We start from the raw sequence: 15,809 nt of genomic DNA on the forward strand, positions 1-15,809 counted from the left end.
GTGTGTGTGTGTGTGTGTGTAGGGTATTTTACTTAAGCATTTATTGAGTATCTACTCCTTTTGGGGCTAAGTGCAACTTGAGGTAAGAAAGAACGATAGGATCTCAGGGCTGAAAGAGTTCAATTTGTAATTCAAAGTATGACTGCATAAGCAAGCCCCATTCCAAATTCCTGTTGAGGTCTCAGCATGGAAGTATCCAGCACCCCCATCGTAACCCCGGACAGAGGCACTCCCTGCCCTGATGGCAGCCCCCCTGCCTTTTGTTGCTGGTTCTTATTATTAGATGATTTTTTTTCTTTGATTGAGCCAACGAATGTTACTCTCAGCAATTTCCAGTTTTTGTATTCAAGACCTGTCCATTTGCTTCTCCATGTGCCGATTTTACAAATACCTGTAGACAGCTCTTGGGTGCTTCTTTTTCACACAAAGCAGAAAGAGAAGCACAACCTTGTAGAATCTAAAAGTCAAGTCCTCTATTCTTTGTGTTCCCAAGGTATGTGGTAAATGCCTCTCTTTCAGCCCTCGACCCACTGGGTGTAATTACTTTTGTACTCATAGTGAACTAATATCTACTGGGTAACTCCTTTCTGCCAGACACTGTAGTGGGAAATTTCATAAGATTTTTTGTTCAATCCTGATTCCAATTCCCTGATGTAAGGAGAGTTACACCCTCTTTATAGATGAGAAAATTGAGGCTCAGAAAGAGGAAGTGGTTTCACTTCTTGGTCAGTTTCCTTATCTAGATAATGTGGATGCTAATATTGCCCTTGTAAGGCAGTTGAGAGAAGTAAATAAGTGAAATGTACATGGCACATAGTGGGTGTGCAATAAATGGGAGCTGTTTTCATTGGAGCAGTCCTTCCACGGTTAGCCCATTTCATTTTTGGTGATGATAATGATGATGATTATATTAATAACATTTGTCTAGTGCAAACTATGTTCAAGACGGTGTCAAATTCATCATCTTGACTAATCCCTTCAGTTCAGGAGATTGGTATCATTACGATTCCTGTTTTATAGAAGATGAGGCCAGAAACAAAGTCATTTACTTGCCTACAGTCCCAATAGCCATAAACAGCAGAGCTGAGATTGGAACAGGTCTGTCTGGCTCCTGAGCCCCCACTCCCAATTGCTCCTTCTTTACCACATCCCCACAGAGCTCAGACTCTATTGCATCCCTTGCTATCTAAGCACTGGATACCAAGGGCTCAACCAGAATGCTAACTGGGGGCACTGTGGGAAGCTGGGGTGCACCACAACCCTGTGGACATATCAAGATGTGGCGAATTAATGCATGCAAAGGAAGAGCCCCAAACGAAGTGGTTAGAAAGGAGTCCTAGTGGAAAAAGAACAGCTCTGGGAGACCATGGCATTGTCAGGTGGACAAGGAAGGGGGGACAACGGCTCTAACAGGAGAAGTAGATTTTAGATTATGGTGAAGTCACAAAGTCAAGAAAATCCCCAGGGTCAGGGCGGGGCCAAGGGATGACTATAGCCTAGGAAGTTCTGGAGCTGGCAGTTGTGAACATGTGGGGTAATTAACTTGAATGGTGGCTGCTGCTTTTTCCTCCAACCTCCCTCTCACCCCAGGGAATTCCCACTCTTATAAACACAATCATCTATTCCAGTTGGCTCCAAGGTAAGAGAGCAATTCTAGGCTCCACGGAGGCTAACATGCCCGCCCTGAGATGCTGTTCCTGATGTGGTTCAGGCCTTCCTAACCTCTTATTGTCTCCTCCTTGCTGTCTCTGCAGTGATCCGGGCCAAGGTGGTGGGGAAGAAGCTGGTAAAGGAGGGGCCCTTCGGCACGCTGGTCTACACCATCAAGCAGATGAAGGTAGGTAATGTCATCAGTCTGGCTCCAGGAAGGTTTCTGGGTTTTTGCCAGAAGAGTCCTGGCTGAGGGAGGCAAAATGGGTTGGAACTGGGGTGTGTGTCTAAGCACCAGCCAGACCCAGCCCTTGTGCCTGCCGGAGAGGGAGCTGCTAAGGCAGCAGAAAGGGATGGGTAGGGAGGGGGCATGGGGCTGCCTCGTCCAAGAGCCCATGCAGGTGGAGTCACTCCAAGGCACTTGTTAGGAGGCTGAGCTCTGGAGCCAGATGGCAGATAGCCTTGTTAGCTGGTAACCATGAGACCTTGGTCAAGTCACTGCCCCTCTCTGGGCTTTAATCTTCCCAATTGTGAAATGAGGGGGTTGGACTAGATCATCTCAATGGACTCTTCCGAGCTCTGACTATCTGGGATTCCACAGTGCTTACAGGTCTCATTTGGCCACTGAGGTTACAGCTTAACTCAAATGTTTACACGGAAACTGTGCTGATCACAGGAACCTCATCCCGAGGCAGGAACTTCATCTTCTTTCCCTATTTTCCCAGCTGATGGTCTTCTTGCATCCTAGATAGTTAGCAATGCTTGCTAAACATATTCTTATCATTAAACATATTACTGAGGATATGAACATCAGGAAGCACAGGAAGGAGGTACGCCTTAAGAAAAAGAACACCAGATTTGAAATCTAGAGAACCTGCTCCGAGTCTCAGCTCTACTCCTAAATAGCCTGCTTACCTTGGGCTTGTCCCTTTTCCTGGGCCGCAGTTTTCCCACCTGTTAACACTGTGGGGTCAGGCTTAGTGCTCCTAACATCCTCTCTAGCTCAGGCATTCTAAGCATCCTGGGATGCGGGCCGTGTAACTTGTAAGGAGGAGTGGGTGGTATACAATGGAAGGGTGTACTGGTGATTGCCTTAGCACAGAAGACTGGGGCTTCACCTTGAATAACTCAGCAACTGGTTCATCACCCTATATTTGTAAGCACCTCTCTACATGCAGAGCTCCCATCCAGGAGCCACGGAAGCCGTGAGGGAGATACAGTTTCCATCTTTAGGAGCTAGAGTCAGGTTGGGAGAGAAGAGGCATGTATGTGTGTGACTCATCAGAAGTTCAATGTGGGGTGTGCTGAGGTTCACAGGAACTGTCCAGCCCTTTAACTTATTGCTCATATTTGCATCCGTAGCAATTAGGGTAGGACCTGGCATGCAAAAGTGACTTGGTGAATGCTTACCCATCTAATACGGGCATGAGGGTGAGACCCCATAGGCCTGGAAACTCCCGGGAGGAGACAAGCCACAATGTCCAGGTAGAAGGGAGTGGGGCAGTGACACAGCCCATGGTGGTACCCAACCATCCCCGATGCCAACCTCCAGGCTTCCTTATTCCTGTGTCCTGAGGCCTGTGGCTGGATGTACTAATTTTGTGGAACCTGTTGCTTTGGATTCAATTTTGCAAACATCCACAGCCTTCTGGTTATGTAATGTCCAGAGTCAGCCCTGGCCAGTTGCCCTTGGCTGCCTAAGCTTGGTCATGAGACCAGCTTATGTCTTCAGACAGCCCTGGGGAGAGAAGAATGGGCGGGGGTGGGGAACCAGCAAGAGCAACAACAACCCAAAAAATCCACTTTGCAACCTCTGGCAGTCAGCGCAGGAATGCCAAAGCATATTAGACCAAAGCAGAGGTTCAGAGAACACATGAACCTGCCTGGTCTGGAACAATCCTCATTACGAGACACTTGGTGGTCAGCAGAGAGCTGAGAGGGAAATAGCTGGGAGGCGGCAATTCCTAAGCCTGCCTGCTTTCCTTCCTACCATCAGGGCCTGGAGACCAGGGTGACCAGAGGCCCTTCCTGTGGGCAGAATGTCCCATTTCCCCTTGCTGGTGTCAGTCCAGCCACGGGGGTCTGTCTAGAGACCAAACATTTGCTAGCCCATCAGTTTCAGAAGACACACTCCCACTCCCAGTCTGGTGGGCTTAGGCTTTCTGTTCACCATCCTTCATCTGAGCTCATGAATCATGTTGCTGGAATTAGACGTAAGGTCCCTCGTCTCACTTCTGACAGAGGCGCAAAGGGGAAATGACTTACCCAGAGTCAAGCATTTAATTAAGGGGCAGATCTGATCCCCAAGCTGAGGCATCGGAATTTCTTCCCAATCCTGTGTTCTTTATGTGACTCCCAAATCTCCCTGCCATCTTACTTTAATCATCAGTCACCATCTCATGGCTTTTATTCACTCTGACCCTCCCACAGCTGGGTATCATGATCCATAGAACTGGTCAGTGCCCTTCTATCCAGGGATGCCACTGGAATCTGCTTGTCTCTAGGTACCAGCTTGCAAGTCAGAGAAGACACAGGCTAGAAGTAGAAGTAATAGTCCATTCATCCATCCTCTCATGCTTCCCTCCCACCCTCTCTCTGTGCTTAGTACTGTGCTATGAGCTGGGGATACAAAGATAAAACACTGCTTACAATTATAAGACTCTGCATCAGTAACATTTACTGAGCAGTTGCTTTGTACCAGGCATTCTGCTAGGTCTTTGCATAGATCAGTCCTTATACTAACACTGTAAAATAGATAACACCTTGTCCTCTGTTTGACAGGTGAGGCAACTGAGACCTGGGAGGTCATATAACAGTTAAGATCACACAGCTACAAAGTGGCAAACCTGAGTAAAACTATAGGGTCTTTGCCTATAAGGAGATAATACAGTATGGAGCAGCAGGCTGATTCATCATTCCTACCTGCTTTGGGGGATATAAATGCCTACTCCATATGTATTTAGTTCCCAGGGAAACAAAAAGAAGTCAGCTTGGGTTTGTTGGTTTATCATCCAGCAGTGTAGGGCTGGACTTATAATATCCTGCAAAGGATGTATCAGAAAAATCTTTGTAGGAGGGAAGGGGGAGGCCAGAGAGGCAAGCCTGCATGAGTTTGGCACTGGTCCCTGGGAGGCTTTGTTCTAGCGGATTAGAGAGTCTACCCTAGAGAGTCAGAAGGGGTGAGCAAGGGCTCCCTCAGAGCAGGACTAAAGGAACTGGGAGAAGCTGAGACTCGGAGCCGCCCTGTCTGACCCCTCTCTACTCTCACTGATGAAGGGCAGGCAGACCTTCTCCCGTCTGCTAACTCTGGAGCCTCTGACCCGTCTCTCAGGAACACTTTAGTACGCAGAGACCTGCGATGTGTGTGTGTGTGTGTGTGTGTGTGTGAGAGAGAGAGGGAGCAAGCGTGTTAGAATGTTGAGAGAGCTTATTGCAATCCCAAACTTGGAAATTAGCTGGGGCTGAGGCCCTGGGCTGTGGGGTGAAGGTGAAAGTTTCCAGAACTGGCTGCTCTAAGCTGTGGGGACTTTATCTCCCATCAGGATCATGAGAAACTGATCCACTGTGCTAGGAGTTATTGTTTGTGTAGTGGAGACATGCTCTCTGGCTGGCTGCAGGGGACAGAACGTGGGGGACATTATGTCCCAGCTGGTCCTGGGAGGGTCCCATGGGGAGCCCCGCTGGTCATGTGCTTTGCATGTCCTGACTGTAGGCAGAGCAGACCTCCGGGGACTTCCTTCCTTTAGTGGTTTGTCTAACCAAATGAGCAATAGCAGGGTCTTGCCTTTGAAGCTCCAGCTGGAAGCATCTTTGACCCCCAGCCCACAGGGAACCATTCTTCTTGCAATGCCTGTGGCTCTTCCTGGCTTAGGACTCTCATCCAGCCCTCTGCAGAGACTGGCTCCATTTCCACATTCTCTGCCTGTCCTGCTAGACAAATTGCTGTGTAGAGAAAGATCATGCCCCCGATAGCTTGGTCGGTCTGTAAATAAGAAGTTGTGGGTTTAAATGAGTCCATGATGTACGCCAGCATCCAGAACAGTGTTGATCTCTGGTAGGCATGCAAGACATAGTTGGCATCATTGTAGCAACTCATGCTGTCAATGTAGAGTGAAGGCCAGACATTTCATAAGAAATGTGCAAATGTCCCCAGACTCAGAAACTTCTTTTTTACTTTATTTGTCCCTTCTCTCCAAGGGAAGCTAACATCTTGGAACTTTGCATAGACGCTACTTGTGTAGATGCTACCAAGAAGAGGGGCCTAGAGGCATGCAGAACCCAGCCAAAAAAGAACAACCCACTTACGTCTGAAGTTCTAAACCAGCTTTAACTACTCTTGTTAAGAGCTGAGGAAGGGACTTAGGAGGAAGGGGATCAAACTCGTTCCTCCTCTCCTTACGAATTTCAGTATAACTTGTTCTAAGCTAAATTTTATTGAATGTTGTGGGCTGACTGCTATTCTAAGTCATTTGCTTCTCTCAAACACCCTAAGAAGTAAGTGCTTTGACCCATTTTACAGATGAAAAAACTGAGGCCCAAAGAGGTGAAGTAACTTTTCAAGTGGCGAATAGGTGGCAGAGAAGATTCAAGATTCAACCTCTGGCTGTCAGCCTCCAAAACCTGAATTTACCACTGATCTCCATGGCATTGGTTTGGATTAGATTACCTTTAACATCTTTTCCAACTCTGAGATTCTAGGATTCTCTGATGTCAGGACATTATAAATCTATTATGACTCTCCTAAATTTGTCAAGTCAGTTCTAGATCTCTACGATTACAGACATGATACTTTTAGAATCAATATTTAAATCAAGGTAGAATTATTATACGGAAAACACAACTGAGTAGAATTTACCTTTGCCATGTTGTTCTTTTCAGAATTGAACCTAAAACACAGCACTATGTTTGTCACAGCCAGTCATTTGTAATGTATCAGAATTTCAACTCTAGGCAAGTGCTAGGAGTTAAAATGCAGGTTCCTTCAAACTTCCAAGTAGCTGCAATGCCAAGCTGATTTCGATGAGTTTAGTTCTTACTGAGCAGTTCAAGTGACCAGACTGTAACCAGGGGCTTCATTCTCTCACTCACGAAGCACTAGGGCAGTGAAGGGGAAAGACTGACGCAGAAGGAATGAGGTTCCCATGGGCTGGGTCCAAAAGACCTAGAGCGAGTGCTTAGTTGAAACATGTGCCAAAACCTCAAGGAACACCCACACAAAAATAAGAAGTTGCTCGGCACAGAAGTCAGGGTAGGGGATGTTCTTCGAAGGCCACACTCCATGGCAGGCATACAGCAGCACACTTAAACATGGTTCCTGTTAAGGCTAGAGAGGCACCATTCACATAGAAGAAGTCATCATCGTGACTCTACCCACCCCGCGCCCCCCCCCCCCCCCGCATAATTGAATGCTGAGTGCAGAGGGCATTTCTTCCAGCACTTGGCTGCGTGTCTGTGCTCAGTTGGCAAGCCTTGGGGGAAAAGAGGGGTTCAGAAGGAAGACCATCTGAGTCCATCAGAACAATGTGCGCTTTTAACAAGGCAGGGGCGCCCAAACTCAGTAGGTCCAACAGACCAAGTTATGCCGTGAAGGTCTTGTGGACCACCTACCCCCGCCAACCAGTCACCACTTAAAAGATGAGAAAACGCCAGTTCACAGGCCAAATGGGAGGCATTTAGAAGAGACACCAACGAAGTGATGTCTGGTTTTGTATTAATTACTGTAAGTAAATTAATAACACATGCCAGGAAGTAAAGTAGAGGCATTTTCCTATTATAAACCCTTGGGACAAGCCCAGAGACCACCAGCGGTCCAGGGCTTGTGTACTCTGAGAACTGAGGGGATAACAGAATTCTGCAACACCTTAGTGCCCCACCCCACCCTTACCAGATCCCACAGTTCACAGCATCGCCTTGGCACACTGGGCCTGTATAATACTCCTGGACTTGACCTGGAATCACAAAGAGGACTCAGCTTCTGTTGCATTCAGTCACCCAGTGACTCTGAGCACACACTGATGAAGGAGGCACAGTGGCCATAAATGGAAATAGCATTTGCCTGCTTCTGGGGACCTTGGTCATAGGCTTCTGAGGCTTCCTGGGAGCCAGTCTAAGATAATGGGTAAGAGTATGGACTCTGAAGGCAAATTCCCCTGCTTGGAATCCTAGCTCTGCCATTTCCCAACTATGTGGCCTTAACAAGCTACTTAGCCTGCCCGTGACTCAGGCTCCTCATCTATAAAATGGGCATACTAGTTTCTACCTCATAGGGTTGTCACGGTGATTCGCGGGCTAATATTAAAGGAGATTTCTCAACCTCAGTATCACTGACATTTGGGGCCAGATAATTTTTTGTTCTGGGGCTGTCCTGAGTACTGTGGGATGTTTAGCAACCTCCCTACCCTCTACTAACTGTTGTGACAACCAAAAATGTCTCCAGACATTGCCAAATGTCCCAAATATTTCCTAGGGGGGCAAAATTGCCTCCAGTTGAGAACCACTGTATTAGATTATGTCGTAGATACAAACAGCCAAATATCAGCAATTTCATGTGGTTCAATCTAATAATTATAATAAAGTGTTCAACAGTTAAAAATCTTTGAACTTTGTAGATATGTTTATGTGCTTCATCTGGGATAAAGGATCCCAATGCTTTCATCAGACGCTCAGAAGAATAAAAAACATGGAGAATTTCTAACCTGAATTCAACGTTCACCAGCCAAACAGAATTTCTATAAAGTGGAGTTTGTAATACATCCCTCCCAGGGCTCTTTTAAGGATACTGCAAGGGGAATGTGAGTGAGAATGTTTTTGTGGGCTGGAGAGTGTCACAGAGATAGCATGAGAATGCTGGCTGAATTCATGGGACTCAGGTCCTGAGGTTGACAAAGAAAAAGTACCCTTGTCACAGCTACTTCTCTGGATTTCTGAAAAGGTGCTGGGATGTGAGACGTGTAGCTGAAGGAGTGTTGTGGGCCAGTTGGAATGGGGGGTGTGGCTGGCTGCACAGGAAGGTTTCTTTGGGAAGGCACCAACCTGGGAAGGCACCAGGAAGGCTAGACAAGAGGATCGGTGGCTTCATCTGGGGTGAAGGGGGCCCTGGGTGGGTAGATCAGTGACAGGCCACTGGACAGCCGAATAGGGGAGCGAGATTCCCTCAGATCCAATGTCAGCAAGCCTTCTGGGTGCTGAGTCTCCTCTCCTGGGTTCCTTTTATTTTATTGATACATAATAAATGTACATATTTTGGGAGTCCATGTGGTATTTTGATATATTCAAAAATGTACAGTAATCAGGGATGTTCATAACCTTAAACATTTATCGTTTCTTTATGCAGGGAACATTTGAATTATCCTCTACTAGCTATTTTGAGATATACAATAAGTTAATGTTTACTGTAGTCATTCTACTGATTTAATGAACACTGGGTCTTACTTCTTCTGCCTACTCGTATTTTTGTACCCATTAATTACATCTCTTTCCCCCAATCCCTATTACCTTTCCTGCTTCTGGTAACCACCAAATCCGCTGTCTATCTTCATGAGATTTACTTTCTTAGCTCCCATATATGAGTGAGAACACGGTATATTTGTGTTTCTGTGCCTGGCTTATTTCACTTAGCAAAATGACCTCCAGTTCCAGTTGCGCTGCCACACATGACAAGATTTCATGCTTTTTTCTGGATGAATCATATTCCGTTGGGTATAGATACCAGGTTTTGTTTTTCCATTCATCTGCTGATGGGCACTTAGGTTAATTTCATATCTTGGCTGTTGTGAATATTGCTGCAGTAAACATGATAGTACAGACCCTTCTTCCATATTCTGACTTCCTTTCCTTTGGCTATATACCCAGCAGTGGGATTATGGATCATACGGGTGTCCAAATGGGAAAGGAAGAAGTCATGATGTTCCTTTTGCCCACAGATGTACCGAGGCTTCACCAAGATGCCCCACGTGCAGTACATCCACACGGAAGCTTCCGAGAGTCTCTGTGGCCTTAAGCTGGAGGTCAACAAGTACCAGTACCTGCTGACAGGTAATGGCCAACTCTAGCTTCTAGGCCAGGGTTTGGCCAAAGTCCACTGTTTCCTGACTTCAGAAGAACACACAATGAGTAGCTGACTCACCAAATGTCCAGTAAATCGTAAGGAGTCTCTAATGTTGAATTCGTCCTACTTACCCAGTGCTAAGAGCTTGAGGCTCCTACACTCAGGCTCAACTCTGGAATTAGCTCCACCACTCACCTTGTGAGGCAAATCTCCTAATTTGTAGCTTCTCAACTTTACTGTAAATAAAAAGGGAGTGTGTGTTCCTCTCTACCTCACACTCAACCTGTTAGGCCTGCCTTTGAAAGTTATTCATCTTTAGGCAGTCAAGGTAGTAAAGGAGAAAACAAAAACACAAATCGTTATAAAGGGAGTGAAAAGTTGGCCTCTAGTCCTAGCTCCAGTATTTAATGGGCTTGGGACCTTTGGCAAATCACTTTACCTCTCCAAGCCTCATTATCCTCATCTGGAAAAATGGCGCTACAGTCCATTTTGAAAGGTGTTGGGGAGGGTGAAATAAAATCATGGGTCTGAAAAGTACCCAGCCACAGTGCCTGGGCTAAGTGGGAACATAGTAGGTGTGAATTCTTTCTGGGCTGGGCTCTGGACAAAACAACCCTCTCCTTGTTTTCTTCTTTCCTCCTGTAGGTCGCGTCTACGATGGCAAGATGTACACAGGGCTGTGCAACTTTGTGGAGAGGTGGGACCAGCTCACCCTCTCCCAGCGCAAGGGGCTGAACTATCGGTATCACCTGGGTTGTAACTGCAAGGTAAGCCCTGGGGTCACTGGGGGAAGGAGGGGAGGTGCTGACTTGCAGCCGTAGAAACATCAGCTCCCAATGCATTGGGAGCCAGGCCCTCGTGCTGGGAAAGGTGTGCATGTGTTAGGCCAGGGCAGAGGGGCAGGTCTGAGCAGACACAGTAAGGAATGTTGCCCCAGGTGGGGCAGTGAGGAAGGCAGGGAAGGAAGAATGCCTTTCTGCTGTAATGGGCTGCCTCCATGATGACCACTTGCAAGATCCTGGGGCATGAGGGCTCTTGAGTCCCTGGCCCCACCTGGCAGTTCAGGGCTGTAGGTATAGGATCCTGACAGTGGCAGGTTCTGCCAAGTGGTTTCAAGTGGGCTCACCCTGGTAGCTGACTCATAAGTCAGGTGGGCAAATGGGCCCAGGACTACAGAGACCACATGCTACAGAAAGTCTTTCTTCAACCAAGCCCATCCCCCTGACCCAAGTATAGGGCCAAGGTGCAGCCTTCCTGCTGTTGTGGGAAGTTGGGCCATTCTCTCATTTCATCTTCAAAACAATCCTGTGTGGTTTTAATTACTATGATCTCCATTCTGCAGATGAGAGCTCAGAGAACTTAAGTAACTAGCCCTAGATCCCACAGTTCACTGAATCTGGTTTCCAACCTAGGGCAGCTAGACTCCAAAGTTTATACTGTAACCTTTCTAATTCCTCAATTTCCTAAAACAACTGAGATCTCCTATCTATCTGAGATGAAAAAGCCCTCTCAATGGTCTAATTCTGCTACTTACTGGCTGTGTGACCTGCAGCAAGTTACTTAACCTCTCCGAGCCTCCTATTTCTTTATCTGTAAAAAGGGAGATAAAACTGTGATGAGAATTAAAGAGAATACTATCAAAGCACTTATCAGAATGTCTATTTCTTTATCTGTAAAAAGGGAGATAAAACTGTGATGAGAATTAAAGAAAATACTATCAAAGCACTTATCAGAATGTCTGTGAGATAGTAGGTGCTCAACAAATGTTCGCTAGTGCTATTTATATTATTATCACTGAGAGACTGACATGGCTAGGCTTCCCCTGCAGTGGCCCCAGGGTCTGAATCCAGGCTCGGCAGCCTCAGGCCTGGGCATACCATGGCAGATTCCATCAACTGCTGCCTGTTATCTAATTGCAGATCAAGTCCTGCTACTACCTGCCTTGCTTTGTTACTTCCAAGAACGAGTGTCTCTGGACCGACATGCTCTCCAATTTCGGCTACCCTGGCTACCAGTCCAAACACTATGCCTGCATCCGGCAGAAGGGCGGCTACTGCAGCTGGTACCGAGGATGGGCCCCCCCGGACAAAAGCATCATCAATGCCACAGACCCCTGAATGCCAGACCCTGCCCCACCTCACTTCCCTCCCTTCCCGCTGAGCTTCCCTCGGACACTAACTCTTCCCAGATGATGACAATGAAATTAGTGCCTGTTTTCTTGCAAATTTAGCACTTGGAACACTTAAAGAAAGGTCTATGCTATCATATGGGGTTTACTGGGAACTATCCTCCTGGCCCCACCCTGCCCCTTCTTTTTGGTTTTGACATCACTCATTTCCACCTGGGAATTTCTGGTGCCATGCCAGAAAGAATGAGGAACCTGTATTCCTCTTCTTCGTGATAATATAATCTCTATTTTTTTAGGAAAACAAAAATGAAAAACTACTCCAGTTGGGGATTATAATTCCCACCCCTCTTGCTTCTTCCCCACCTCACCATCTCCCAGACCCTCTTCCCTTTGTCCTTCTCCTCCAATACATAAAGGACACAGACAAGGAAGTGGCTGAAAGGCCAACCATTTCAGGATCAGTCAAAGGCAGCAAGCAGATAGACTCGAGGTGTGTGAAAGATCTTACACACCAGGAGCTGCCACTGCATGTCCCAACCAGACTGTCTGTCTGTGTCTGCATGTAAGAGTGAGGGAGGGAAGGAAGGAACTACAAGAGAGTCGGAGATGACGCAGCACACACGCAGTTCCCCAGCCCAGTGATGCTTGCATTGACCAGATGTTCCTGAGTCTGGAGCAAGCACCCAGGCCAGAATAACAGAGCTTTCTTAGTTGGTGAAGACTTAAACATCTGCCTGAGGTCAGGAGGCAATTTGCCTGCCTTGTACAAAAGCTCAGGTGAAAGACTGAGATGAATGTCTTTCCTCTCCCTTCCTCCCACCAGATTTCCTCCTGGAAAACTCTTTGGTAGATTTGGCCGGGAGCTTGCTTTTATGTAAATTGGTGAAATACACACATCTTACACTATCCACGGATATAGCCAAGTAGATTTGGGTAGAGGATACTATTTCCAGAATAGTGTTTAGCTCACCTAGGGGGATATGTTTGTATACACATTTGCATATACCCACATGGGGACATAAGCTAATTTTTTTACAGGACACAGAATTCTGTTCAATGCTGTTAAATATGCCAATAGTTTAATCTCTTCTATTTTGTTGTCGTTGCTTGTTTGAAGAAAATCATGACATTCCAAGTTGACATTTTTTTTTTTCATTTTAATTAAAATTTGAAATTCTGAACACCGTCAGCACCCTCTCTTCCCTATCACAGGTCATCTGACCCCTGTCCGTCTCCTTTTCTCTGCTTCATGTTTGGGGGCCTTCCTTTTAACTGCCTTCCTGGCTTGGCTCAGATGGCAGATGAGAGTGTAGTCACGGGCTTGGGCACAGGAGGGAGAGCTGCAGCGTCCTGCCTCGGCTGGAGGGACACCTCTCCTGGGTGTGGAGACAGCTTGGTCCCCTTTCCCTAGCTTCCCGGTGGGTGAATGCCACCTCCTGAGATCCTCACCTCTTGGAATTAAAATTGTTGGTCACTGGGGAAAGCCTGAGTTTGCAACCAGTTGTAGGGTTTCTGTTGTGTTTGGTTTTTTTTTTTTAAATAAAACTATAATATAAATTCTCCTATTAAATAAAATTATTCTAAGTTTTAGTGTCAAAAGTGAGATGCTGAGACTAGGTGATAATGTATATTTTACAGGCGGGGGGTGGTAGGATGGTGACATTGAACATGATTGCTCTCTGTCTCTTTTTTCAGCTTATGGGTATTTATCTTCTATTAGTATTTGTATCTTCAGTTCATTCCACTTTAGGAAACAGAGCTGCCAATTGAAACAGGAGAAGAAAAAAAAAAAAAGCAGCAGACAACACATTGTAGTGTCTTGCACACACACAAGTGCCCAGGCAAGGTGCTTGGCAGAACCCCAGAGCGGGAAGACAGTACAGGCATCGGGTTTCCTTGGGATCAGTTTCATTACCATGTACCTTTCCCTCTGCGGTCATGCCATTTGGCAGGGGGAGAATGGGAGGCTTGGCCTTCTCTGTGAGGCAGAGGCAGTGTGAGCAGAAGAAGCTGAGGCCGGCAGGTCAGTGGTTTTGAAGGGATGAGCCCAGACTTGATGTTTTGGGATTGTCCTTATCTTCACCTCAAGGTCTCGCATGGTGGGGGCCCCTGACTAACCTACACAAGCTCCCTCCCATGAGGGGACATCAGTGTCTTCTCTGTGGGGCATCTGGCCATTCACACTCCCTGGGGTGGTCAGCCCCTCTCACACAAGGAGGAACTTGGGTGAAGGCTGAGCGTGAGGCACCTGACGTTTCCCTGCAGAGTCGATAAATTAGCAGAACCACAGCTCCATCTGTTAGGCTTTGGTGAGGAGGCCCTGGGCAAAGAAGGGTCTTTTGCAAAGCGATGTCAGAGGGCGGTTTTGAGCTTTCTATAAGCTATAGCTTTTTTATTTCACCCGTTCACTTACTGTATAATTTAAAGTCATTTATGTAGCTGAGACACTTCTGTATTTCAATCATATCGTGAACATTTTATTTTGCTAAATCTTGTGTCATGTGTAGGCTGTAATATGTGTACATTGTGTTTAAGAGAAAAAAAAAATGAAACCCACATGCCGCCATTTTCCTGAATCAAATTCTACAGTGGAATGGAGAGGAAAATACTTCTAGGCAAGCAGCTAGACTGGTGAATTGGGGGAACTAGAAGGAACTAGTAACTGAGACTCCTCCAGCCTCCTCCCTATTGGAATCCCAATTGTTCCTGGAGTAGGAAAAATGTTTAAAGTACATTCATGTTCTTGTTCTGTGTCACCCGGCCCTGGGCAGTCTACCATTTACTTCACCCCAAGTCCTGTTGCCCATCCAGTTGGGAAGCCATGATTTTTCTAAGAATCCAGGGCCACAGGAGATACAATTCCAAGTTCTCGCTGCCTCCTTTGGGCATCTCTTCTGCCTGCCAATCGAAGCTCCACGCCCAGGCTCTCAGCTCTCAGGCCAGTGCTCTGCTCTGTCCAGGGTAGGTAACACCGAGAGGCTCCTGTCTTTTACCCTCCCCTAGTTCCAGACCAGCCTCATGGTGGCAACATGGTTCTTGAACAATTAAAGAAACATGACTTTTTGTAATAGCCCTGTCTAGGGGAAACTGTGGCCTGCAGGAGACACTACCCTTCCGTGCCCCAGACCTCTGTCTTGCACGTGACAGCTGACAGTCTGGACTACCCCAAGATGGCTTCTGGCTACCTAAGGTAAACATGTCACTAGAGTATTTTTATCAGAGAGAAACATTATAAAAATCTGACGGCAAAAGCAAAACGAAATGGGGGAAAGTAGGGGAGGTGGATGTGATAACAACTTCCAAATTGACTCTTTGGAGGCAAGAGGAAGGGAAGAACTTGGAAAATAGGTTTTGCTTTGGGGGTAGGGGCTTCTTAGATTCTCCCAGCACCCGCCTTTCCCTTTAGCCAGTCTGCTGTCCTGAAACCCAGAAGTGATGGAGAGAAACCAACCAGAGATCTCGAACCCTGTCTAGAAGGAATGTATTTGTTGCTAAATTTTGTAGCACTGTTTACAGTTTTCCTCCATGTTATTTATGAATTTTATATTCCGTGAATGTATATTGTCTTGTAATGTTGCATAATGTTCACTTTTTATAGTGTGTCCTTTATTCTAAACAGTAAAGTGGTTTTATTTCTATCACACATCTGCTGTCTCTTGCCTTGTTGTGTTCTGACCGCCACGGGGAGTTATGTACACGCCAGCAGGCCTTGGAAGTCTGTCCCCAGCTCCAGGCCTGGACACGTCCCTCCCTCCATGCACTGCTACGGCCTGGCCCCACCCCGCTCCAGTCCTTTTCCCTTGCAGAAGGAATCTCAGGAGAGGTGCCCTGCCTTGACTTTGCTCCCTGATTCTATTGCTCGAGTCCTCCCTAGTTCTGCTGAATCTGGATCTATTAATACACCTGTACCTAATCACCTATTGGTGGTACAAGTACCCCCAGACTGGAGTCCTCACTCAGCTCTCCTTGTTTTCTTCCTAAGAA

At 46.7% G+C, this 15,809-nt stretch overlaps 2 protein-coding genes across 10 annotated transcripts in view; one reads left to right on the top strand and one right to left on the bottom strand.

Annotated features, from left to right (window-relative positions):
- The window catches only part of LOC105493996 (TIMP metallopeptidase inhibitor 3), a 61,669-nt gene extending 46,199 nt beyond the window's left edge, over nt 1-15,470 (top strand). The window contains exons 2-5 of the mRNA XM_011762036.2: nt 1,755-1,837; nt 9,573-9,684; nt 10,343-10,464; nt 11,617-15,470. Coding sequence (XP_011760338.1) covers nt 1,755-1,837; nt 9,573-9,684; nt 10,343-10,464; nt 11,617-11,814 — 515 coding nt within the window. The 3' untranslated portion in view covers nt 11,815-15,470. The remainder of the gene's footprint in view (nt 1-1,754; nt 1,838-9,572; nt 9,685-10,342; nt 10,465-11,616) is intronic.
- Nucleotides 1-15,809, bottom strand: part of LOC105493997 (synapsin III) — a 550,021-nt gene that overhangs the window by 344,706 nt on the left and 189,506 nt on the right. The window lies entirely within an intron of this gene.

Source organism: Macaca nemestrina, chromosome 15, assembly GCF_043159975.1.
Source record: "Macaca nemestrina isolate mMacNem1 chromosome 15, mMacNem.hap1, whole genome shotgun sequence".
Taxonomy (NCBI): domain Eukaryota; kingdom Metazoa; phylum Chordata; class Mammalia; order Primates; family Cercopithecidae; genus Macaca; species Macaca nemestrina.